The sequence below is a fragment of the Cervus elaphus genome, chromosome 22 (assembly GCF_910594005.1).
Source record: "Cervus elaphus chromosome 22, mCerEla1.1, whole genome shotgun sequence".
In the NCBI taxonomy this organism is placed as follows: Eukaryota; Metazoa; Chordata; class Mammalia; order Artiodactyla; family Cervidae; genus Cervus; species Cervus elaphus.
In genome coordinates this window covers 41707325-41731963 of record NC_057836.1, presented here as the reverse complement: position 1 = coordinate 41731963, position 24639 = coordinate 41707325, and the positions used below count along the sequence as shown (strand labels likewise).

The 24639-nt window shown below is 38.3% G+C and overlaps 2 protein-coding genes across 11 annotated transcripts in view; one reads left to right on the top strand and one right to left on the bottom strand.

The window, feature by feature from the left end:
• Nucleotides 1–22196, top strand: YARS2 (tyrosyl-tRNA synthetase 2). 2 transcript variants are annotated; one of them, XR_006336559.1, is made up of 6 exons: nt 1–866; nt 1689–1856; nt 8525–8680; nt 8997–9167; nt 9773–10036; nt 21971–22196. XR_006336559.1 is itself a non-coding variant. In XM_043880654.1 (5 exons), exons 1-5 carry the CDS (start codon nt 85–87, stop codon nt 9930–9932), a joined length of 1437 nt encoding a protein of 478 aa, XP_043736589.1. In that variant the 5' UTR covers nt 1–84; the 3' UTR covers nt 9933–10082. The 2 variants fall into 2 exon arrangements, 1 of the variants encoding a protein (XP_043736589.1); XM_043880654.1 differs by lacking the exon at nt 21971–22196 and having other exon boundaries at nt 9773–10082.
• The window catches only part of DNM1L (dynamin 1 like), a 66338-nt gene continuing 53888 nt past the window's right edge, over nt 12190–24639 (bottom strand). For 3 of the 9 annotated variants that reach the window (XM_043880646.1, XM_043880644.1, XM_043880653.1), the window contains 11 exons: nt 23446–23566; nt 23071–23226; nt 22749–22838; nt 19541–19633; nt 17069–17125; nt 16342–16419; nt 15993–16025; nt 13796–13972; nt 13532–13641; nt 13244–13403; nt 12190–12901 (listed from right to left, as the gene is read on the bottom strand). In XM_043880646.1, coding sequence (XP_043736581.1) covers nt 12845–12901; nt 13244–13403; nt 13532–13641; nt 13796–13972; nt 15993–16025; nt 16342–16419; nt 17069–17125; nt 19541–19633; nt 22749–22838; nt 23071–23226; nt 23446–23566 — 1132 coding nt within the window. In that variant the 3' untranslated portion in view covers nt 12190–12844. The remainder of the gene's footprint in view (nt 12902–13243; nt 13404–13531; nt 13642–13795; nt 13973–15992; nt 16026–16341; nt 16420–17068; nt 17126–19540; nt 19634–22748; nt 22839–23070; nt 23227–23445; nt 23567–24639) is intronic. The other 6 variants (XM_043880651.1, XM_043880649.1, XM_043880648.1 and 3 more) reach the window with 3 other exon arrangements.

Below are 24639 nucleotides of genomic sequence, written 5' to 3'. Positions count from 1 at the left end.
ATTCTATAGGAATTTCAAGAGGCGGGAACTGAGGGGTGTGATGGGCCTTTAAGGTCCCAGCATTCCCTTCGTGCCGCCGCCAAGATGGCGGCGCCCATATTGCGGTGCATTTCCCGGAGCCAGTGGCTTGGTACCCAAGGCCTGTCAGGAGTCTTGCCCTTGGGGCTGCGTGAGGCCCACTCGGCCGCTCAGGGGTTGCTGGCGGTGCAGAAGGCTCGGGGTCTGTTCAAGGAATTCTTCCCCGAGAGGGGTACAAAGACAGAGCTCCCAGAGCTCTTCGACCGCGGCACGGGGGGGAAATTTCCCCAGACCATCTACTGCGGCTTCGACCCAACGGCCGACTCGCTTCATGTCGGGCATCTGCTGGCGCTTTTGGGCCTTTTTCATTTCCAGCGAGCGGGCCACAACGTGATCGCGCTGGTGGGAGGCGCCACGGCGCGCCTGGGAGACCCAAGCGGTCGTACCAAGGCGCGCGAGGCGCTGGATGCGGAGCGCGTGCAAAGCAACGCGCGTGCCCTGAGCCAAGGGCTAAAGGCTCTGGCGACTAATCACCAGCAGCTCTTTGCAAATGGGCGGACCTGGGGCAGCTTCACCGTGCTGGACAATTCGGCGTGGTACCAGAAGCAGGACCTGGTGGACTTCCTAGCGGCAGTGGGTGGCCACTTCCGCATGGGAACACTGCTGAGCAGGCTGAGTGTGCAGACTCGGCTCAAGAGCCCCGAAGGCATGAGTTTGGCCGAGTTTTTATACCAGGTGCTCCAGGCCTATGATTTCTACTACCTGTTCCAGCATTATGGATGCCGGGTCCAGCTGGGTGGATCAGATCAGCTGGGCAATATCATGTCTGGATACGAGTTCATCCACAAGTAAGCGCCTATAGGCCGGGAGAAATCTTAGGTCAAATAAATTACACACAAATAGCTTGTAATGCACTGTCAGTATTGTGGAGTGACGCCCTTTGTTTCAGCCCTTGTTGGTTTTATTTCCCCTAAGAGTCTAACGGAGTTAATTTTATATCACTGGCTAATGAGAACTAAAGTGCTGAATTAATGATATTAGGTGTGGGATATATTCTAGAGCTCTGAAGGAAATAGACCCCCTAGCCAGGATTCAGATTGTACCTGTTTGCTGCTTCTAAGAAGCTTTTTCTGTGTTTCTAATTTGAAAGACTGTTTATAATCTGACCGTGACTGGGCCACCTTGAGTAGTTTCTGCTTTTGCTCTGCACCTTTCTTGAAGCTAAGTGTTAGTCATTGGGTGGCATCTCAAAAAAATTTTTTTCAACACCAAATATTTGCGAATAATGTATCTGTAATGGCATTTCCTGAGGGAGATGAAATACAGGGCTAGCTCATATTCTCATTTTAAAAATACCTCTTTTAGTGTCTCTACCTGACCACACCTTCACCTAGTTTTCTCTCCTCTTCCCACCCAACCTTTAAAAATTTCTAGGCCCCAATTATGTGGCATTTCCCCTTGGCTTGCCCAGAGTCACTGGTTCAATTGCAGTTCAGAATGACGAATGTCAAAATACGGTGCTGTGAAAGCAGAAAGATGGACAAGAATCCTGGTTTAGAAGGTTAAGGAAGGTTTCTTAGAGCAAAAAACCACACTGAAGTCAGAATGATTAGCAGAATCTACCACCACTTGAGCTTGAAGCACATAATAAAGTTCTTCTTTATGCACAGGTTGACTGGAGAAGATGTGTTTGGAATCTCTGTTCCTCTAATTACAAGTACAACTGGAGCGAAACTGGGCAAGTCTGCTGGCAATGCTGTTTGGCTAAACAGAGATAAGACATCTCCATTTGAATTGTATCAGTTTTTTCTCAGGCAACAAGATGATTTGGTAGAAAGGTGAGTTCTTAATAATTGTGTGCTGGAAAAAATTAAGTTCATTAAGCTCATGATACAATTTTAGTCATTGACTCTCTCTGTACCTTTCATCCCTTCATAGTTTTTTGGGTTTTTTGTTTATTTTAATGTAGATTCTATTTAAGGCAGTACATCATGTAACATTGTCATTAAACACTGTTGGTTAAAGCAGAAAGCCACTGTGGGTACTAAAAAAGTTAGAGCCAAGTTTATGATCTACATCTAGCAGGTACTTAGGACATAATTACTTGCATATTCTAGTTTTTTACTCCTTTCATCGTAAACTTTTATTTTACCATTGTCTCTAAAGTTCCTTTTCTTTAACATAAAAGAAGGTCCTTTTTTAAAGTGATTTTTCTCATTGTTTCATAATATGTCAAACTCTTGGAAGAATATAAATTAATGAGAAATACACCTGCAACAAAGAAAAAGTGAATTTTTCACAAAAAATGCCATTTGCCATAATGATCATCAAAAATAATTTAGGAATAATTCTTAAGTTTTTTAAATATCTGAGACTTTACTACAGAACATGAAAAAACACTATTGAGTAGGGGAAAAAACTTCTCTCAGAGGGTATCTTGAGGATTGCCAGAGGGGACCAACAGTGGGATTTGGGTGAGTGTATAATAGTTGGTATATAGGATGTGAAGGCCCAACAGGTGAGAATTAAGCAAGATGAGGGTCTGGAGCAAGAGTTCAGTTCATTTTGGGAACCAATTGCCTGAGAGTAATTTTAGGAGTATCTCTTTAAGGAGGTTGATGATGCTCAGTGAGGCCAGATGCCTGGGGCTATAACCTAGATGGAAATTCCAAAAAATATTATGTTGGAAAGCCCATTGTTTAGTCTCTGGAGGGGTAAAGTGGGTCAGAGTCAGTAATGCCTGGCAATCCAAAGGGAACAAAAATAAATTTACTGAGGCAAGAGATTTGCGTCATCCAGAGAAGTCTGAAGACTGAAGGCGTATCTGGAGGCCCCAGGAGAAAAGGGCAGTGGCCAGTGAAATTAACTGCCAATGGGAACATGGTTGGTCTCCCTAGGGAATATGTCCCCATCTGAATATCCTCCATTGGTTTGGGAACAGAGAATACCATCATCTGTTACAACTTTGGCTGCTGCTAAGAAGATGATGGTGAGTCCACTCACTAGAGCCCAAGCTGTTAAGGCCTGAATTCCTTAGTGACCCAAGGAGCCCATTTTTTTGAGCTGGTAGGGTGTGTGCTGGGCAGAGTGTGGCGGGCTTAGTACTGCAACAGTCTGCAGTGCTGTTGAAATGGCTTCTAGCATAGAGCAGGTGGTGCTAGTATTCTTGCCAGGAGACTCCCTTAGACAGAGGAGAGTGGTGGGCTACAGCCCATAGGGTCACAAAGAGTCAGACACGACTGAAATGACTTAGCACGCACACACAGAGCAGGTAGTCTGAACAGAAACATAAGTAGCAATGATAGGAACTAGGGACTCCTTCCAGGTTTGGGCCAAACAGGCTTGGCTTATATGAGAAAATTGTCCCTTAGCCATTGGCCAGACCAAATCGAGGTCATTAGCAGTAGCCCAGGAGTATATGAAAATGTAAGTCTGCCAACATTCTCTTTTTTTGGCTTCCTAAGGGCTTCCCTGGTGGCTCAGCTGGTAAAGAATCTGCCTGCAATGCAGGAGACCTGGGTTTGATCCCTGGGTTGGGAAGATCCCCTGGAAATGGGAACAGCTTGTCTTCTGGCTGGCTTGGAGAATTCCATGGACTGCATAGTCCATGGGGTTGCAAAGAGTTGGACATGACTGAGCGACTTACACTTTCAAGGGCTAAGTGAACAGCTACAAGTTGTGCCAGTTGGGCTGAGTCAGGACTGCCTTCTTCAGCTAGAGAGTCCCCTGAGACCAGGGGGAATGCTGCAGTCCTCCAGCTAGCTGCAGTGCATACATACAATGGTGGTGCTGTCATTGGTTAAGAATATGGACTCCCTGTCCATCTCAGACAGTTGGCCCCAAGGGACTCCCCGAGCAGCAGGAGCACCACTACCAACTCCAGAAGGCTCTTAGGCAAGGAGCTGATCATGAGGGAAGCGCCATTCTCCTGTAATTTTTAAAAGCTTTGATATCCAGGTTAGCCCTCTCCTGAAGGTATCATTTTCATTTTACCAAGGGTGCGTCTCTAACCCAGGGCATTAGGTGGTTTATTGGTTGGGGGCTGTTTAGGGCCTCAGTTTCTAAAAGAACCCATAGAATCCTTTGGGGTTAGCCACTTAATCCAAAATCCATAGGAAAGCAAGTAGACTTATATTTGGTCCAGAGACTCCAAGGAGACATAATCAGATATGGTCAAGTACTGACTTGGAATGTGGAGCCAGATGGGACTAAAGGTAGGGCTCATCGGCCTGCCTGCTGGGCAGCTTCCCAAGTGTATTGTTGGGCTTGCCCCAGTGAAAGGTGGTGCCTTGCATGTGATTGTGGCAAAGAATTGGTAAAAGGTGAGGGATGTGTTGCCTCCAGAACATGAAAAGGCCTAGTACACATTTCCTCCATGTCTAGGAACCCTGTCAGTGCTCTCCAGTGCCCTTTGAATGGTTTTGACAGACCCAGTAAAATGCACAAGCATTACCCCATGATTAGACAGAGCACCTTGTAAAAAGAATTCTCTGGACTTAGGGTCAAAGAGACTCAGGGTTAGAATGAAGAGGGGGTCATTGAAGTCACTCTGGTCATAGAAATGATAAACCAATTGGGCCATGCCAGTTTTGCACTGCAGGAGACAAGCCTCTAGCAGTAATCACCATGGTGGAAGGATGGGCCCAGAGTCAGGCAGTAAAATATCCGGATGAGGCAAGGGAGGGCCCTGGTACCAATACTGGTGGCTCTAGGATCATCTGCCTTCCTTTCTTCTCCCTCTTCATCCTCACTGGAGGCCTATAACCCAGTCAGCCTTTCCATTGGTGGCAAGGGTATCTCATGAGGCATGTTGCTTTGTTCTATCCCATTCAGGGGAAATCTGAGGGGACTCAAGATCTTTGGTTTCTTAGAGGAAGGAAACATGTATCCTGGACAGATAGATCTCTGAGAAGGTTGTGGATTTTAGGATCTTTAGATACCAGCCAGCTGATGCATTTCAGCAGCAATGAGTAGCAATTTAGGTTCCAAAAACCTGCAACTGCCAGTCAACTCCTTCCTTTTCTTCCTCATGCACAGAATTTCAGTTAAGGTATAATGTCTGATCTATGTTTACTTCCTGATTCTCATTACCTTAATCTTACATGTTGTCACCAGAAAGTTTGTGGAAGACATCCCCATGAGCCTTCTTCATAGGTGGCTGCCTCCCTTTTCAGGGTGTCCCAGTCATCCTCCCCAGGACTGGGCTATCCCTCCAATGGCAGGTTACCACAGGGTCTTCGGGAAAGCCCTCGGCGTCTGGAGCATAACACTAGAGCCTTGGCATATTGGTACACGCAGCAGTAAGCAACGCCCAGGAAGCCTCCATAGGGGTTCTGATTTATCAAGGAGCTGCTGTACCTCCTCAGGGGTCTTACAAGGCATTGGCACAAGACGTTCTGAGCATTTATGTTTATCCATTGTTCAACATCACACCAGATTCTGAACCCTTGGTGTCCCATCGGGTTTGGGGGACAGAGGAACAGCACGCTTCAGCTGTATTTCCCTTTCTTTGCTGTTTTCCTGTTGCAGGGTTGTTTCATTCATCCAGGTTAGGAAGTGTAGTCCCAGTATGACTCACTCACAGGGCAGGTCTCTCCTCCTGACGTATGTGAGTATCCTTTCCTTTGCCTTGCACTCAGAGCCTCAGGTCGGGCAGTGATAATAGCCTTGGGATCCATTCCACCCTCCATAGCTCTCCTTACCCTGAGATGTCAAGGACCTTCATGTACACTAGGAGTCAATCAAGGCTTTTATAATTAGTGGTCTGATCATCTCATTAGAGGACATGACTTTGATTGTTGATCACAATACTGCGGATATTGTTGAATTGTGGCAGCAGTGACATCTTGGGATGAGAACTGAGGTAACATGAGGCAATATGCAAAAGACATAATAGCATTATGGACCTCCAGCATACATTGCTACCCTTACAAACATGTTCTCTATCTGGGTTATCCAGTTAGTAAACTAGTCAAAGCTAAAGGGCAGTCGTGCAGTCCTGCCTTTGCCAGTTATGTGGGCCTCAACCTGTTGGTAGTGTTACCATCAGCTAGAAATGCCTGGTGGCAGGGGAGGGGGAGGCGGCCCTCACCTGGGCCCGTACTGCTTGTGGGAGCCCCCACAGACATTTCCTTGGCCAGAGCCAAACTTGTGACTAGACTAGACTTGTGGTCCTTATGACTATAAGACAAGCCTCAGCAACAATCATCAGGGAACCTTAAGAAGTAAAATGTATTACTTAGTGTCTGAAGGGCACAGGCACACAGTGAGTCAAGGACAGAAAGGGAGGGAGGACCCACCCAGGGCTCTGCCTTTATTGGGTGCCTAGGATTCCACAGGTTCACTCTTCACTGGCTAATTTAAAACGGAAAACTAAGGAGTGGGAAGGTTGGGGAGGGGTCATTCAGGCAGTCAGTTATCTCAGTTACCCAGGGTTTTCTAAAAGGGGATTTTCATCGGTGGGGGTAGCCTGGTTCCTTGCCTAGTTGGTGGGTGAACTCTGGGAGTTGGTAATGGACAGGGAGGTCTGGCATGCTGTGGTTTATGGGGTTGCAAAGAGCCGGACACGACTGAGAGACTGAAGTGAACTGATGACATACAATTGGCAGTTGTTTATTTGAGATCAGTGTCTTTGAAATGGATACTTTGGCATTAAGCAGTCAGAAGCTTAATGTCAAGCACTTATATTATACATATAGAACCACTTGGAAAAATATGTGGCTGTACCAGCTCAGTAGAATGCATTTATGACTTGTGTTAATACCAGCAGTCCCTTTCCGGGCACATCCCTGACAGATTAGTGCACCAAGAGAAATACATGGGAATAGTCGTAGCAGCACCATTAACTACTGTCCAGGAGTAGGAACAACACAAAACATCCACACCAAAATACATACATTGTGAACTATTTTTAATGTGGGATGCTGTATTCAGCAGCTGCACACAAAGCAGCATGGCTGCATTGCCAACATCATGATGTGCCAGTGAGTGAAGTCGCTTAGCCGTGTCCGACTCTGCGACCCCATGGGCTGTAGCCCACCAGGCTCCTCCATCCTTGGGATTTTCCAGGCAAGAGTACTGGAGTGGGTTGCCATTTCTTTCTCCAGAGGATCTTCCTGACCCAGGGATCAAACCCAGGTCTCCCACACTATAGGCAAACACTTTACCATCTGAGCCACCAAGGAAATCTGATGTGCCAGAGTAGTAAAAAAAAAAAAAAAATGTTCTGTATGATTGCTTATATAAAGTCTAAAAAGAGGCAAAACTAAGTGACGCTGTTTAGGGAGGCATACTGAGATGGTAAAAATATAAACAAAGTAGTGACTACCATCAAAGCTGGGAGAGTGGTTACCTTGAAGGGTGAGGGGACGTGATACAATCGTGCTTCCTTGGGTAGGAGCACTGTTGTGTATCTGTTATTGTTGTTCAGTTGCAAAGTCATGTCTGACTTTGCAGCCCTGTGAATGTAGCACGCCAGGCTTTCCTGTCCTTCACTATCTCCTGGAGTTTGCTCAGACTTATGTCCATTGAGTCAGTGATGCCATCCAACCATCTCATCCTCTGTTGCCTCCTTCTCCTCCTGCCCTCAATCTTTCCCAGCATCAGGGTCTTTTCCAGTGAGTTTGCTCTTTGCATCAAGTATTGGAGCTTCAGCATCAGTCCTTCCAATGAATATTCAGGGTTTTCCTTTAGGATTGACTGGTTTGATCTCCTTTCTGTCCAAGGGACTCTCAAGAGTCTTCTCTAGCACCACAGTTTCAAAGTATCAATTCTGTGCTTAGCCTTCTTTATGGTCCAGCTCTCAACATCCATACATGACTACTGGAAAAACCACAGCTTTGACTATACAGATTTTTGTGGGCAAGTGATGTCTTTGGTTTTTAATATGCTATCTAGGTTTAATACACTGTCATAGCTTTTCTTCCAAGGAGCAAGTGTCTTTTTTAAATTTCATGGCTGCAGTCACCATCTGCAGTGATTTTGGAGCCCAAGAAAATAGTTTGTCACTGTTTCCATTGTTTCCGCATCTATCTGCCATGAAGTGATGGGACTGGATGCCATGATCTTCATTTTTTGAAAACTGAGTTTTAAGCCAGCTTTTCCACTCTCCTTTTTCACCCTCATCAAGCAGCTCTTTAGTTCCTCTTCACTTTCTGCCATTAGGGTGGTATCATCTGCATATCTGAGGTTGTTGACATTTCTCCCAGCAACCTTGATTCCGGCTTGTGAATCATCCAGCTGAGCATTTTTGATAATGTCTCTGGAGCAAGAAGCATATATATGATGGGGATGGGGTCATCTGTGTCTAGACTATTACTTTTAAAAAGGAAGTATCTGAAACAAAGATGGCTAAAGTAAATCTTCAATCAGGGTGATGTTGTTTTATTGTCATATTTTTGGTACATTTCTGCATGTTATATTCCATAATCTAAAATAGAGGGGGGGAGACAAAAACTAGTTGTGTTACATAACTCTAACAGGCTTTTTTTTTTTTTTCACCCCAAAGATACCTGAAGCTCTTCACTTTTCTGCCTCTTCCAGAGATTGACCACATCATGCAGCTGCATGTCACAGAGCCAGAAAAGCGGGGTCCTCAGAAGCGACTTGCTGCGGAAGTAACAAAGCTTGTTCATGGACAAGAAGGGCTGGCCTCTGCTAAAAGGTGACCTTGTAGAATAATGATCACTTGATTAATTAGTTAAAGAGACTGCAGAACATTTGGAGCCACTGTTTTAGAGTTACTTTTTACCACTAACAAGGACTGTCAATGTTAACTGGCTTAAAATACTAGCCTTCATTTACTAGGATTGAAGTAAGATTGTCCTGAATTAAGCTTATAAATTATACAAGATAAATGTTGCTGTTTGGAAAACTTCCCATCTGGAATATAACGGGCACTTCATAATTGGTTACTGGGTAGTAGACACAGATCTGTATAAGCTGTCAACGTGATGTGGTTCTCAAAACATGTTTTCCAGGTGTACCCAAGCCCTTTATCACAGCAGCATAGATGCACTGGAAGTCATGTCTGATCAAGAGTTAAAAGAATTGTTTAAAGAAGCTTCATTTTCTGAATTAGTTCTCGACCCTGGAACAAGCGTCCTAGATACATGCCGCAAAGCAAATGCCATTCCAGATGGTCCCCGAGGGTAAGTTTATTTACCTTTTAGGTTCACAGTTATATTTCATAGCATGTGTTTCCAGAGATGGTGTTTTCCGATAATGGCATCTCATTCCTTATAGATGTTAGGTTAGTCTGAGAATAAAGTGAAAACTGAGAGTACTTATTGCTGAAAATAACTTAAATTTTCTATACAGTATTACTGTACTCTCTTATTAAGTCTAACCTGGTAAGTTTTTTCTCCAGCATTAGAGAATTGGTTTAAGGGACCACAGTTGCATAAATAGGCTGGGATCAGTTGGCTCAGGGATAGTCAGTTTGAGAAGATCACAAGATCAGAGGCCCTAAGTATACAGATTCACACAGCCTCTCTCATGCTCAGCCTGTATCATCTTTATTTGAGGGGCATAGTGGGGTTGCTCAGCCTGTTTTAAAATTTTAGTTGAATTTTTTCCATCTGTTCCTTTAGAAGAACTAAAGGGGAGGCAGAATCTAGCAAACATGAAGATAACAACTCAGTGCTAAATGGTTTGTTAGCCTTTGAAGTTTAAATGAAACAATGATATATGTGTATTGTTGGGAGTGGTCAACAATGATTAGATTTATCTAGTTACTAAACATTTCTATTTTTAGGTATCGGATGATTACAGAAGGTGGAGTCAGCATAAATCACAAACAAGTAACAAATCCTGAGAGTGTTTTAGTTGTTGGACAACATATTCTTAAAAATGGACTTTCATTACTTAAAATAGGAAAAAGGAACTTCTACATTATAAAATGGCTTCAGCTATGATGAAAAATCCTTCTGGTGTTCAAACATCATCATTCATTATCAAGATATACAAACTTATATCTTCACTTATGCAACTCAAAGAATGGAGTATATTCTAGGCCTCTGTGAGTAATTTCATTGTTCATACAGGTTGGTTAAGTTTGTGGAATATTTTATTTTCTGATCCTTAAATATTAAACACTAACACAGAAAAGCATGATTTCTAGGTTTAATCTCTTTTAATAATTATGCTTTATGAAAAAGTAAATGCTAAGTTTCCTATCCTGTCCTTGCTCTTGTATCAGGTAAATATATCACTGGATTTTTGTTGTTGTTGTTTGGGAAGCAAATTCTATGAAAAAGGAGAAAAGTTAGAGGAAGCCATAGACAGCATTAGAAATTACAGTAGAAATAGTTTCTTTTTGAAGAAAAATCAGTACGTGACTTTTCAGAAAGCTTATAATTCAGTGTTCCAGTCTCCTGTGTTTCCATGAAATTAAATTTACTCATTAGCCTTGTTTTAACTCAGTAAAAAAGGTAGCAATGTCTTATATCAACTTTTAAATTAGTCTTAAGTTTCAACTTCTGTCCCCAGCAGATTGCAGTTTGAAATGAACCAAAAAGTTAAGTAACCAACAAGATAAAATAGAGGCAAAATATATACACGGAGATATCCAAACATGTGAGAATATCAAAAGATATTCCAGGAAGGGAGGTCTTCAGGTCAAATTTAAAGGATCTGGAATCAAGATTCAGTCAAATTAAGCTCTACGTTCTTTAGGCAAGTTGATTCTCCAGAACCGTTTGCAACATCTAAAAAATCAGATCATTGATTTTTCTTGATTTCCTTAATTTCACTTGATCACTTGAGGATCAAGTAAAACACACACATACACACAAAATAGTTAACAATCAGATTTGTTCTAGAAAATCTTACAGGCAGCAAAGCATGGCTTTAGAGTTCAAATTCTAGCTATTTACTACCTGGATTATTTGGAGCAAGTCATTTTCATATGCAAAAAAATGGAAATGTATTATAATAAAACCTCAGTCAATTATAAAAATCTAAAAAGAAAAAAAGTCATTAAACTTTTATATAGTATAAACTATATCACTATGTTCCAAAGTAGATTTTCATGTACTCTTCTGGGAGTACAGTTAGGAAGAATTCACTTATTGACAAGCTTTTTAATGTCACTTCATACCAGCAACTTTATTTACAAAGTGAGAACATACAGGTATCCATTGTAAGTCAGAGATCATCTCTACATTTCAGAACTTCACTCGGTTTAAGGGCCAACAAAAGGAGGTTTCCTCTTTCTGTACCTGTCTTGCCTGTTTTTCTTTGTACATGGTGTGTAGTACTAACACGTGCATTACCATAGCAGGTAGTTTTCAATTTGAAGTTTGCTGGAGAAAGGTGCATTATAAGGTTCTGTCCTCCTTTACAAATTGAAAAAGTTAGACTAGAATGGTAATCATTTGATCTATCTCAAATACATGAATCATGGATGGCTATAATTTCAAAACTGATGCTTAATAATAGCAGAGTGATTTTAAAGTATGCTAATAAACATTTTGGAAGCATGTGTTCTATGAAGATGGTACTGCTAACAGATTCTTAGTCCTGTATCACCAGACTGAATCTGTTATGTTTGAGATCAGTTGCTGATCCTGTTGTTTCTTGGTACAGCATCATTAGCTAAAGGTGACACACATTCATATGTTCCTGCCAGTATTTCTTCATAAATATCATAACATAAAAATAAATTTAATATCTGCAATATAGAATTCATCTTAAAATTCATCATGTGATTCATATCAAGAATAATCTGGGGAATTTTGGTAAAATGTGTTCATGTTCTAAACCTCACTCCCAGCCCTCTGAGAGCATTTAGGAGTATGTGTGTATCAGGATGTTTTTCTGTGAATAATAAAGCCCCACCATTATTTTCGTACCTTTATTCTAATCTACTTTGTTGGTGTGAAGCAAAAGTAATAACTTATTACCAACTAATACTTAGAGAAAGAAGATATACTTAAAATCAGTACAGTATTTGGTTCTAAGACCCTCTTCCAAGTGAATCTTGAAGTGTGGTCTGTGGGCTCCAATTTATAAATGGATTACTGGATTACTACTATTATATTTGAAAGCCAAGGAGAATTTACTAGTTCTTCTAAAAACTAAAAGGAAATGGTCATGACCAAATCTTACCAGATAATCAAGTCTAGATGGTTGGTTCTTAATGCAGTAACAAACATAATTCATGCTTCCAAGTTTAAGTAAGATCAAAGGTATTTTAATTTTTAATGCACCAGGGGAAAGTGGACCCAGAAGTGGAAGGACGGCAGCTACACATTATGCACATCACATCACTGTCAATGTTACAGATCCTCTCGTGTGTTCAGCTTTCTTACAGACACATCAAAGGTTGCAGAGAAGCTCAATAAAACTAAATCAAAAGATAATTGGAACAGTGACTACGTGAGTAACTTGTCAACCCATCTCTTTCAAAGCCAGGTCAGTTTATATAGTGCATGCATCGTAGTCGTATGAAATGGCGTCTTGGTGCATTCTTCTCGAAGGGCTATGGCAGCAGCTTTAAGACTACTAGCATATCACACAGGTCATTTATTCACAGACAGACTGCTGTACCGCTAGGACTATTAACGGTTCCTTTTAAGTTCAAATGAAACTGTCACAAGACAGACTTGATGTATTTGTATATACTAGGAAATTTTAGAAATAGCCATTTATTATTTGGATTAAATGTGTGATTTGCTCTGGAATACAGAGTACAATTTTCAGTTTATAGCCAGTCTTCACATGAGCAGATTCATATCACTGCAAGACACAGGAGTTCATAAATAAAATTCTACTCAAGTAGGCGGTACTAACAAGTCAACAAAATCTCAGGATTACATAGTTCTCTTCACCAAAGATGAGTCTCTCGGATTTCAGCAATAATTTGACTGGCTCCTTGTAATGCCTGCATTAAAGAAGATGATAAAAATTATAAATGTCTAAATTATAATACCAAAGAATCTGAATTAATATGGGATAATCTCTCCACTTTATATGTGGTTGATTCATATCTTTGCTGAAATTTGAATCGAATCAAGTACCAACAGAGTAATATTTAGCCATCATACAAAGACTATATATATATATTAAATAATATTTTAAATATTATTTAAAGCATTTTAAATAAAAATGTTTATACCTACAACACAAATAAGTTGGGTTGTAATTTTAAATAATTTTATTTTAAATAATAAATGTTTATACCTACAACCCAAATAAGAAAATTTTTTAAAAATTCACAGTTTACCTTTAGCATATCAGCTGCTTCTTTCCTACGTTGTGCCATGTCCTCAGATTCAGTCAGAAGATCATCCAATAGGGATGATTTATACAGCTGTCCTACTAACTCACTCTGAAGAGTATCTTTCACATGATTAACCAAAAAATGCATTACTGCCTTTGGCACACTGCAAAACAATCAAATAATCCATTTCTTTGAGAATAAAAACCTAAATTTTTAAAAATACATATATTTCAAAACGATTAAGAAATTATCCAGCAGTATTCTAGTCTGGTTTATATACATAATACTAACCTGTCTTGAATATTCTTTCTGACAATAAGAAAATATGATTTGATGAGTCGTTCAATAACTTCACAATCTCGCTGTTCACGGGCAGATAGTTTTCGTGCAACAGGTACTGGCTAAATTGGGTGAAGCGGAGAACAAATTTACTGTTGTGCCATTTTGAAATGACAACACATAACAATACGTTTTTGAGATACCAGTTCCTTCTGTCTTTTAAAATGCTTTCGTGGTAATTTGGTTCTTTGTCCTCAACCAAATTCTACAGCTTACCACATCCAGCAAATTCACAGCGTGGCCTTTTTGTGGACTGGCTGGCATAATTGGAATTGGTTTTGATTTTTCCTCAGCTAGTAACTCCTCAGCTTTTGAAGTTTTCAGCATTCCTCTCCAGTTGCCTGTTGTTGGTTCTTGAACAGCATCTCCAACCCCACCACCTCCAGATGCAACCTGAAAAAAACGTGTTCCAAGACCTGTACCAACCATATCAAACTGGCATTATCTAAACAAAGTTAATTTTTTTTGATAGGAGTCAAAGAGAATACCCATCTAGTACTCATCTGGAGTTAATCTATTCAGAGAGATAGCAGGGTCAGAAAGAGATGGTGACTGGCATGTACAACTGGAACCCTGAGCTGTCTAAATAAGAGGTCCTGTTCTAAATTGCTGGCAAGGCCTTGGCCAGGATCTTAAATTCCCTTTTTATTACTTGCTAACTTTTCAAAGTTTTTCCTCCTCTCCAACCTCTAACACTAGAGACTGTGGAGAAAATATGAGCTACCCTTTAAAAACAAGACTGGCCATTAAAAGCACAAGGAGAGCCAAAACTGCTATTCACATTATTTCTTCAAAGTAACTTTAAACACTGTTGAACTGTGATCTCTCTGAAAGTTCAGTGAACTCATGTCTCCAAAAGTTAAGACTTTATATATTTCTCAAGTCAGTTTATGTTCCTTATAGTCACAGGATAAAAGTAGGAATGCTTTAATTAACAGAAACAAGAACACACTCATGAGTCTATGAGTTCGCATGCATGCTTGTGTGTGTGTGTTAAGTCATGTCCAACTCTTTGTGACCCCATGGACTGTTGCCCACCAGCCTCCTCTGTCCATGGGATTCTCTAGGCAAGAATACTGGAGTGGGTTGCCATTTCCTCCGCCAGGGGATCTTCCCGACCCAGGGATCAAACCCGCGTCTCCTGCATTGGCAGGTGCATTCTTTACCACTGAGCCACCTGGAAGGCCCAATGATGACATTAAGCTGCCTAAAATGTGGAATATGACAAACACAACATCAGTCCCCTCAATGTTTATACCCTTGAGAAAGGATCTGCTAAAAGAAATCTAGTGTTGTCATTAATCACAAGTGCTTTTGCACCTTCTTTTTTAGGGTATCTGTTAGTCTTGATTTATAAAAGAAAAATGACTGTTTAAGGTAACAGGGAACACTAATTCATCAATATTTAAGACATGTTTTTATATATTCTTTAAGATTTTACAATCTAAAATGAAGATAAAATGGCATTCAGAATTATAGAAATAAAAATGACTTTATATAAATTTAACAGTGTTATAGCAATTGTTAAATGTTTTTTGTATCATTTTGATTCAAAACACTACTCAAAATTTGTCTCTAAAATATGTATTAAAGATGATGTTTATCAATATATAGGTGGAATATTTATATACTACTTTTCAAATGAGTAATTGTATTTCTAAATGCCTGTTAACCATACATGAGTGATAGACCTACATATGAAATCTTAAGGAGAGTGAGCAAATTCAAGGTGAAGCCATGAGTAAAATAAAAAGCAATGATTTAAATGGTTCTCTTAAGATCTTAGTACAGTGGGCTGAGAGAAGATAAGACATTTAATTATAAGGCTTTATCTGAGGTTCAGAATCTTAAACCTGGACAATAAATAAAGAAAGGAGCTGAATGGCAAAAATAAAAATAAGAATGGGTCTGAATAACTTACAGGTTATTTTATCAAGAACTGACAACAGTCTCAAACTCTCACAGTCCCCCTCTATGCTCTGAATTTGCTTAAGCTGTTGAGGCATATGTTAAGCTTTAGGGTGACAAGTGCATAAGAAGGAAGTGACAAGTGCGTAAGAAAGAAGCCTAAGAGGACCATCTGTTAGCACTGGACAGATCTCAGAACCTTTAAAGAGGAAAAGTCCAAAAGTACAATTTTCACCTCCAGAATTTTAATTCCCTACCAAAATATTAAATTCAACACTATTCTTGAAGGTTACAGAAAATGGTGGGAAAGGCTATTATTATTTAAAACAATGTTAAAACTAGAATAAATACCATCTTAGAAGTTAGTTGAATAAGAGAAACATTAAACATAACAAAGACAATGAGAGATAGATGCCACTGTTACAAACAAGTTCTTCAATGGTTTTGAAGACAGTGTTTCTGAAAACCAGGGGTACCAACATTTTCATTGTGAAGCAAGACTCACATTTTTAGTTTCTCTTCTGCTGTCCTGAATTAACTGTTAAAAGATATGTTAAAACATGCAGTTTAACAATCAAAATTTAAATACCGATGGCTTGAAATTCAGAAAGTGCAGGATAATTTCCTCTTTAAATTCTTTTTCTGTGTGCATCTTCTATATTGCAAGCAAAAGCATGTTAACAAATTTATGTTATGAAAATACACTGTTAAACGATTCAAAATTTCTATTAAGACTAAAATTTGATCTTAGCACAATATCCCATATTAATATTCTGCTATTCAGTGTATTGTTTCCAGATGATTAGGTTGCACCAAATTAGGCATGCAGGCTTAGATTAAGAATCAGAACAGACCTTGCCATCAGCCTCAGCAGAAGCAGCAGGGGAGGGCTCCTGGGAGGCAGGTGCCAAAGCACTTGGAACTTTAGAAGACTAAAGGCAAAAAATTCAGGGAAAAAAAAAATCAAGGATGCCAAAAATGCATTCAGAAACATTCTATAAATACGAATTTTCCCCATGAAAAACAAAAATGGGACATAATGTTTATTTTGCCTTATCTTCTGTACTATTGTCACTGTTGTCACCTTTGTTTAAGACTTGTTCAGATGAATTCCTAAGAAAAGTTCAAATCCAAAAGCTTCATTTTGATTTTTACAAGCTGATAAAATCTTTTCTGGTAAAGAATTCAAGGTAACAAATTTTTACACAAAAACTTTAATATATGCAACTATTACAGGAAACTAAAACCTGGTACGCAAATATTGTCATCTTCCCTTTCCAAAAAAGCCTCTTGTTACAATAAAGTCATTAGTCATTTCAACTAATTTTACAAAGTTGACAGTCACTGAATTCTTCAAAAAGCCTTGATACTTAAAGATAAAATATTTTTAATACATTGGAATAAATGCTTAATCTTTAAATTACTCAAAGCCGTTCTGAAACTTGCATACCTTTACTCAAATATGCCAATGGAATATTAAAGTGAGAAGAAAAAATTATTCCTAGAACTCAGTAATATTCTGAGGCTCACCAATCCATCTCTGCATATTGGTTGGGAATATGCTTTAAAAACATTTTTTACCTTGTCTCGTGATACAGCTGAAGGCAGTTCTCTTGCTAGCCTGTTTCTCCTTTGTTCCTATAAAACACAAGCAAGCATAAGATTCATGATTATCAGAACATAAGAGATGTCAGCTACTAAAAAAAATGTTCAGCTTAATTGAAAAGTATGGAATAACTAACAGTATATCCTCCCACTGTTGAGACTCATACCATAATTATATTTTGAAACAAACAAGAAATCATTTAACCTGATGCTTCTCAATCTTTTTTCTGCTCCAACATACCTGAGGGATAAATACAACATCAGTAATAGTGGCTTTCTGTACCAAGAATTCTCAAGGGAGGGGCAGTGGACCAGCATCATCTCTGCCTTTCCCACTAAGTTAAGAATCACTGATTTAAACTGTTCCCACATAAAAGTGTACATAAGCCTTCAACACACCATATAGAATCTGAAGTACACAGATCACAGAAAACTTAAGCAAAGCCTTTAAAAATCACTCCAACCTGCTGACATTTGTGTTACATTCACACAGTTCTCACAAAACAGTAAGAAATATCTATAAGAATGTTCTGCTTTCTTAGTGTTAGAAACTGACAGTCTGTTCTATAACTTGGGCAATTTAACAGACTGATCACCTGCCACTCTTCTAGTTTGTTGATATCATCAATATAATTCTGGTACCAAACTAAAGAAACTGTAAATTCAAACCAATAGCACCTACTGTATGTAAAGCACCATAATAGGTGCAAGACTATGAAAATACAGAAGGACGAAGGTGTTAATACTGGCTCACAAGCAGCATCAAATACAGCAGAAAAGCATTTAAGTTAAATGCAGTCAAAATGCTCCTGAGTAGAAAGCATTTCATGAACACTCAGACTTGCAAAAAAGGTGTAAGTTAACAAAGCTTCACAATGTTGTTTTTGGGTAAGAAAATTTTGTAACAAATTATACTAACTTTTCACTTACCTAGTGATAAAAAATATAGGAAATGATAAAAATATATGGATTTTTAACAACTTTCAGAATTACAAGTTAGCATTTAAATGTACATTTTGAAGAAGAACACAAAGCAAAAGGCAGAGGAATCAAGAGACCAGAAATTTTCATGCTAGTCTATTACCAACCATTACCAACCAGTTATGACCTTAGCCGGCCCCGGAGAGCTGGCTTACTTGCTTTGTTAACTGAACAAGTTACTAACTCTCAGCCCCGGTTTCCTAGTCTATTAACATTACCTTTATAAGGTTGCTCTAAAGATTAAATGAGAGTATCTATGTGTTTGTTCTCTGACACATAGTTATTAAAATCAGACATTCACCTGTAAGAAAAATACTGATCTGAAATCATATCATAAATGACCTTGTCAGTACTAGAAAAACTGTTTCAGACAAAAATCTTCCTTGAAGGTTTCCATGTTACAAGAACTAACTCCTATCTTAAAGAAAGTGTCTACATGCCAATTTTTAACATGATAATTGTTATAGAATCCACTTTCTTAAGTGTTTTCAAGTGCCTTACTTACATGTGTTTTGTAATTTTTTCTGGCCATGCTACCCAGCTTGCAAGACCTTAGTTCTCCAATCAGAGACTGAAGCTGGGCCACAGCAATTCTCTGGAATTTTTTCTGACAATAGGAGTTACCTCAACTATGCAGCTAAAAAACAGTTCCCTGTACCTGTTAAAGAGAAGGTGCTTTCCCCCTCTAACAATGTCCAGCAAAATATGCAGTAAAGTAACAGCTGTTATCAGCTGTGGGTCTCGGGTTCTTCATCTTTTCAACTAAAAGGTCCCTTGCAGTTTCCAAATTCCATGTTTACAATTTTCTCTCTCTGTGCATAAGAGAAAATTTGATACAGAAGAAAGACTGAGGTCTTCCTGGACTATGAAACAGCAGAAAATTTTACTGTTTTGTATAAAAATGGCAGAGAAAAAAATGCATGCAGATAAATCATTCTATCCATCAGCCTTGGCTCCTTCTGAGTTCTTATGCAACCTACAACATTAACCTCAAATGGAAAAAAGAAAGGATCCATGAAATGCAGCAAACATAGTAGTGGTGAAACAGTACTGTTTTTCCAAATACACTATAATTTAGGTAATTCTTGGATTGTTTCCTTCAAAGCTTTCAGAATCAAGTAAAAACAAGTTTAAACATCCATTGTTTTACATACTTCAGTCTAATAAACTGCAACAACAGTTAACTGAAATGGAACCAGGCAGTCCTTCAAATACAAATACTAAATCAATGAGTCCCAGATCCTCTCTGAGTTACAGTTTCATAAGCAGAAAATAAGAACAATCCCTCCAGGTGATTTTGAGGATTAAATTTAAGAAAACAATGTAATGCCCTCAGCATAATTCTTGGAATATGACAATAATAAGGTACATAAATGTCTTATAGTTATTCCTTGCTCAGTAAATTTGATATAATTGATCTAAAACAGATTTTCTCTCTCAAAAAACACAAATTCAAATTGTATTTACCTCTATATTGTTGTTCATTAACCCACAAGCATCAGCAAAGTCTGGATGTTTTGTGTTGATATAAGCCAATTCAATTGCCACTAAGTTATGGACCTAGAAAAAAATAAAATTAGGCTATATACAATATTATGTCAACCTAATTTTAATTTAGGAAACATATTAATTTATTTAACAGATAAATTCTGAAAGACCGTACAGGAAACACGCCTAAAGAAATACTTGATAATTATGCTTCAACTGATAAATCTTATACCAAATAACAATTTGCTCTCTCTTTTAAATTATTTATATTTCAGCATCTAAGACTGCATTTCTGACACTGAAGTAAATAAAAGTATACTGTTAGGGAGAAAAAAGTTATCTACTTGATGCGTATCTAACTTCCAAGCAACTTTGCTATATAAAAACCTTAGATCATCCACTATTCCATGTCAAAAGCTCAGGTTCAGTAATAAAACATTACAGAATCAGATATAAGTTAAAGATGTTAACTTTACTTGGGTAAAGAATACATTTAAAGGCCTGAGCTAACCTAATTGATTAGCCCTAATTATGAAGAACCTAGTGTAAATATATGTAGTTCAAAATCCTAATTGGGACAGTAATCAAAAAGGAAAGTTAAAATTAATTACTCTAGCATTATAGAGAGATTAAACTAAGTCCTTCATTTCACTGTCCTGACAAATCTTAGGTATCAGAACAGCATTAAAAGATCAAAACCAGTGAAAATGATTTATTTAAATGAAATTCTTATGACTCTGGTATCAGTGGGTAGAGTCCAAGATCAGGCTAATCATGTTCTCACTCATTTTAATTCGTGGTTATGCTTGCCAGGAAAACAGCTGAGCAGCAGCACTTACATTCTATACTTCCAAGGATGGTTTTGTACTTGTAAAGTAAATGTAAGTAAATGTCCAATGGGGCTCACCACCCTTAGCCAAGGACCCAAATGCACTTTTAGAGACCAGAAAGGAAAAAAAGAAACAGTCAACAATTAGAGGCAATATGGACAATTTCAAATGCTTATCTCATATTTACGCCAATTTCAGGATTTTATTTTTAAGGATAGCAGCCATGATATTATGACATTAGGTCATCAAACAAGCAAGCTGTACAAAGAGCCAAATTATCCTGACATACATCAAAGTTAGAAAATAACTTGCTATATAAAGACTCAGTTTACCGGGGCTGAAGATAAAACCAACTTTCCATTAGAACAGTGCTGCTATATGTACGTGTGCTCAGTTGTGTCCGACTCTGTGGATGTGAAGTAAGTAGAGCCACAAAATGGAAAAAGTTTAATGGCTAGGCTTAAAAAAAATCCTTGTCTATTATGTTACATATGAGGGCACTGTATTAGAAAAAAGTATTATTTCGTTTACATCCAGTCAAAAAATAGTTTTTTAAGGTGGTAGTATTTTAATAGATCAATGTAACCCCTAGCATTAGTGATTCTACATAACTGCCAGGATGTGACTTGAAGACATTTTATCAAAGGTATCCTAATAATACCTAAAGGCAGCTGAAATTAAAAATTATGGACAGGAAACTAATTACTATTGAGTGTCTGCTTATGTTTTAGACACTCTGTGAGAAATTTGCAAATGATATCTCTTTGAACCTTCCCAACATACCGGAGAGTTATTATTTTAGTCTGTTTTACAATCAGGAAACTTACTAAGTGATACATTTACCAAAGTCACATGGCTGGTGAAAGCAGAGCCAGATTCAAATGAAGATCTTATCCAAAACCTTTATAAAATAGGAAACACTGAAATTGTCATGAAGTCTGGGTTCTACTCCCAGTTCATCCACAAACTAGGTGTAATGTGGGTTTAAATGATTCCTGACATCTTTGGTCTCAAACCTTTTAAAATGAAAACGTTACTCACTGATGTCTTCATACTTGTCTGCTTCTAATCACACGTCTTTCTCCCTCACCCCTGCTCTTTTTTTAATTTCCATTATCTCTTTTCAAGGCAAGCAAGATAAAAGTGTATTTGTAGATGGCTACTCTCCAATTTAGTTTCTTGTCCATGGATAAAATACACAGTTGATTAAGACATATATTTTTACCTGTTACTTAAGAGTACTGCTTTTGACTGTGGTTAATGGTAATAATGTGGCCTACATTATTCAAACATTGCTTACTTAAAAGTCACACAGTTTGAATCTTGGCTGAAATACTTAATATGTGACCTTGGGCAAATGAATCTCCCTGGGCCTTCCTTACTTTGTTATAAAATAATACCTATTGCATAGAATTATTGTCAGAATTAAATAAAACAATTCATGTCAAGCATTATAGACAATTCCTGGTGCCACCATCATCAATTTTAGGCCATCACTCTCATCCTCCTCACCATCCAAAGTACTTAGTAACACAGTTTCCTTTAGTTGAAACAGTTTTGTTAATTTTTTCAACCTTAGGAGCCAGCTAGATATTAGCAAGAAGAAGAATGTATCTGATTCACTCAGTGATGAATATGCTTTCCTTCAAAAGAAATAACCATCTCTGGCTAATAGAAATGGAACAAAGTATCTTGTCCAGACTTTAAACAGGTAACATTTTTTACCTTTTGGAAAATGGGATGTTTCTGGTTTGCCAATAGGTGTCTGAGACCTTTGATTACATTTTTAATCCTTACATTTTTTTACTGTGCGTGTCTATAATATTTCACTTTTTGTTTCTTGTATAGTAGGTTCTTATAATATATTTATTTTTATTGAGCTGTGCCCAGTCATGTCTGACTCATGGCCGCCCCATGGACTGTAGCCTGCCAGGCTTCTCTGTCCATAGGATTTCCAGGCAAGAATACTGGAGTGGGTTGCCATTCCTACTCCAGGGGATTTTCCCAACCCAGGGATCAAACCTGTGTCTCTTGGGTCTACCTGCATTGGCAGGCATATTCTTTACCATTGCGCTACCTGGGAAGCCCATATATATAATAAAGCATACCTGAATACAATCCTCAACAGTAAACTTTTGCTGGCTATTTTTAGGAAAATGTGGCTGCAGGCTAACAATGACTAAAATATGAGGAAAAATGCATTTTATACTAGAACTACTGAAGTTTCCTTTGAAATAAGACTGAAATTCACTTCTTTTTCTTTTTGATACACTGGGAAACATTATGCCTAAACTCATAAAGTATACAAAATGATTTTATTAACAGTGACTAGAATGATTTATGAAATAATAGCTCACCATTTCATTTGTAACAGGCAACCGTTTACGAAGAAGACAAGTCACTACTTCAACTATGGCATCATGAAGTTTAGGGAACCGCAACAGCTCCTATATATGATGGAAGTAAGAAACAGTCTGTTTGGTTTGAAGGAAAATTAATCACTGAAATACTAAACCAGATTTGGAAGCTATATTTAACTATACTATTTCAAATATCACTTTTAGATAAGGAACTAAAATTTTAACTTTTAGTCCATCTTCTATATTTCCTCCTGTCCCTTGAAACTATCACCTCATGTCTTTTACTACTTAATCAGAAACCTGTTACATTTCTCAATACCTGTGTACTGTAATTGCTACAGTGCTGAATGATCCTTTGCATTTCTTCATGAACCAGTTCCACACAACGGAGGCTGGGCTCTTCCAGACGTTTAATTTGCCGTTTGACCAGTAACTCAAATGAAACTTCAGGCACAAACAAAGCAGGACGTGGACCCTAAAAAGATACAATCATGAGCTCTTATAGCTATGTATAATTTTGGTTCTTCCCTAAGGTTAAAATAAATCACATTTTTTGGCATTTTTTCATGAAAAGTACTTCCTAATTTCAATAAGAGCAAAATAACAAACTGTCCCATTCATTAAAAAGGATATATGGATTAAAAAATAATCTTTAACCTCATTTCAAAAAATTCTAAAAGTTAAGCATACTCACAGTTGCATTTCTGATGGCAGTCAAAATGTCAATAGTGTTAAGGCCACCGAGAGGGTCAACAGATTCTAAGGTTCGCCCAAAAGTTTCATGGAAAATATAACATATTCGAGCACCACCACATCTGAAAGGCAATGAAATATATGATTTCTGGTATTACTAAAAGGGAAAGACACTACAAACTAGAAGTCTTTCTGTAAGCATTAAGATGATGGACAACTACATTTAGACCATTAGACCATTTCCATGTATTCTCAACTGTTATGAACCAATTTCTCTGATCTTTTTAATGGGGAAAGGAGTCACTTCACAAAAGGCATTCATGTATGCATGTGCACATGCGCACACACAGAGTAAACTGTTCTGTCAGAAAACATCAGTTAACTAACAACGACTAAACATTTTTCTCTGCTCTAGTTTTCAACTAGACCACATGCTCCTTAAGGATAAGAAAAGTATCCTACTAATTTCTATTTATTCACAATCTAGAGTAGAGATCAGTGAACTTTTTCTATGAAAGGCCAATTAAATACTTTTAGACTTTTCAGGCCTCTGTCACAACTTGCCAATTCTGCCATTGAGCACAAAAGCAACCACAGACTGTATGTAAACAAATAAGCATAGCTATGTTCCTGTAAACTTACACACACTAAAATTTGAACTTTACATATACACTACATAAAAAATTCTTTGAATTTTTTTTCAACTATTTAAAAAATGTAAAAATGATTCTTAGTCAATGGGCTTATCCCTGCTTTAAACAAATTAAATCTCTACGCCTACCTACTGGATACCTTGTGTTTCCTGTCTTAATGACTAGAAATCCTGGTATTATCTTTTATTTTTTTTCATTCAAGTCCAGTTGAAACTTTACAAATATGGTATATCCCCCCAAATCATTCATTCTTCTCTATTTTAACCATCACTATTCACTACTTTCTTACAGTAGCCTAGGCAGAAGGTACCAGCCTAACATTATACTAAGTGAAATAACCCAGACAGAAAAGGTCAAATATTGTATGATTTTCCTTATATGAAATATCTAGAATAGGGAAATTCACATAGACAGAAAGTAAGTCAGAGGTTACCATGGGCTACGAGAAGAAAGGAAGACAAGTACCACTGCTTATTTGATACAGAGTTTTTGTTGGGATGATGAAAAATCTTGGAAATAGATACTATTTGATGGTTGTACAA

What these genes read in the sequence shown, in the direction of transcription:
- YARS2 (XM_043880654.1), top strand. Translation starts at nt 85, where the DNA reads ATGGCGGCGCCCATATTGCGGTGCATTTCCCGGAGCCAGTGGCTTGGT. An exon ending in CAAGATGATTTGGTAGAAAG is followed by an intron (nt 1,857 to 8,524) that starts GTGAGTTCTTAA and finishes TTCACCCCAAAG; the next exon opens with ATACCTGAAGCTCTTCACTT. An exon ending in ATTCCAGATGGTCCCCGAGG is followed by an intron (nt 9,168 to 9,772) that starts GTAAGTTTATTT and finishes TTCTATTTTTAG; the next exon opens with GTATCGGATGATTACAGAAG.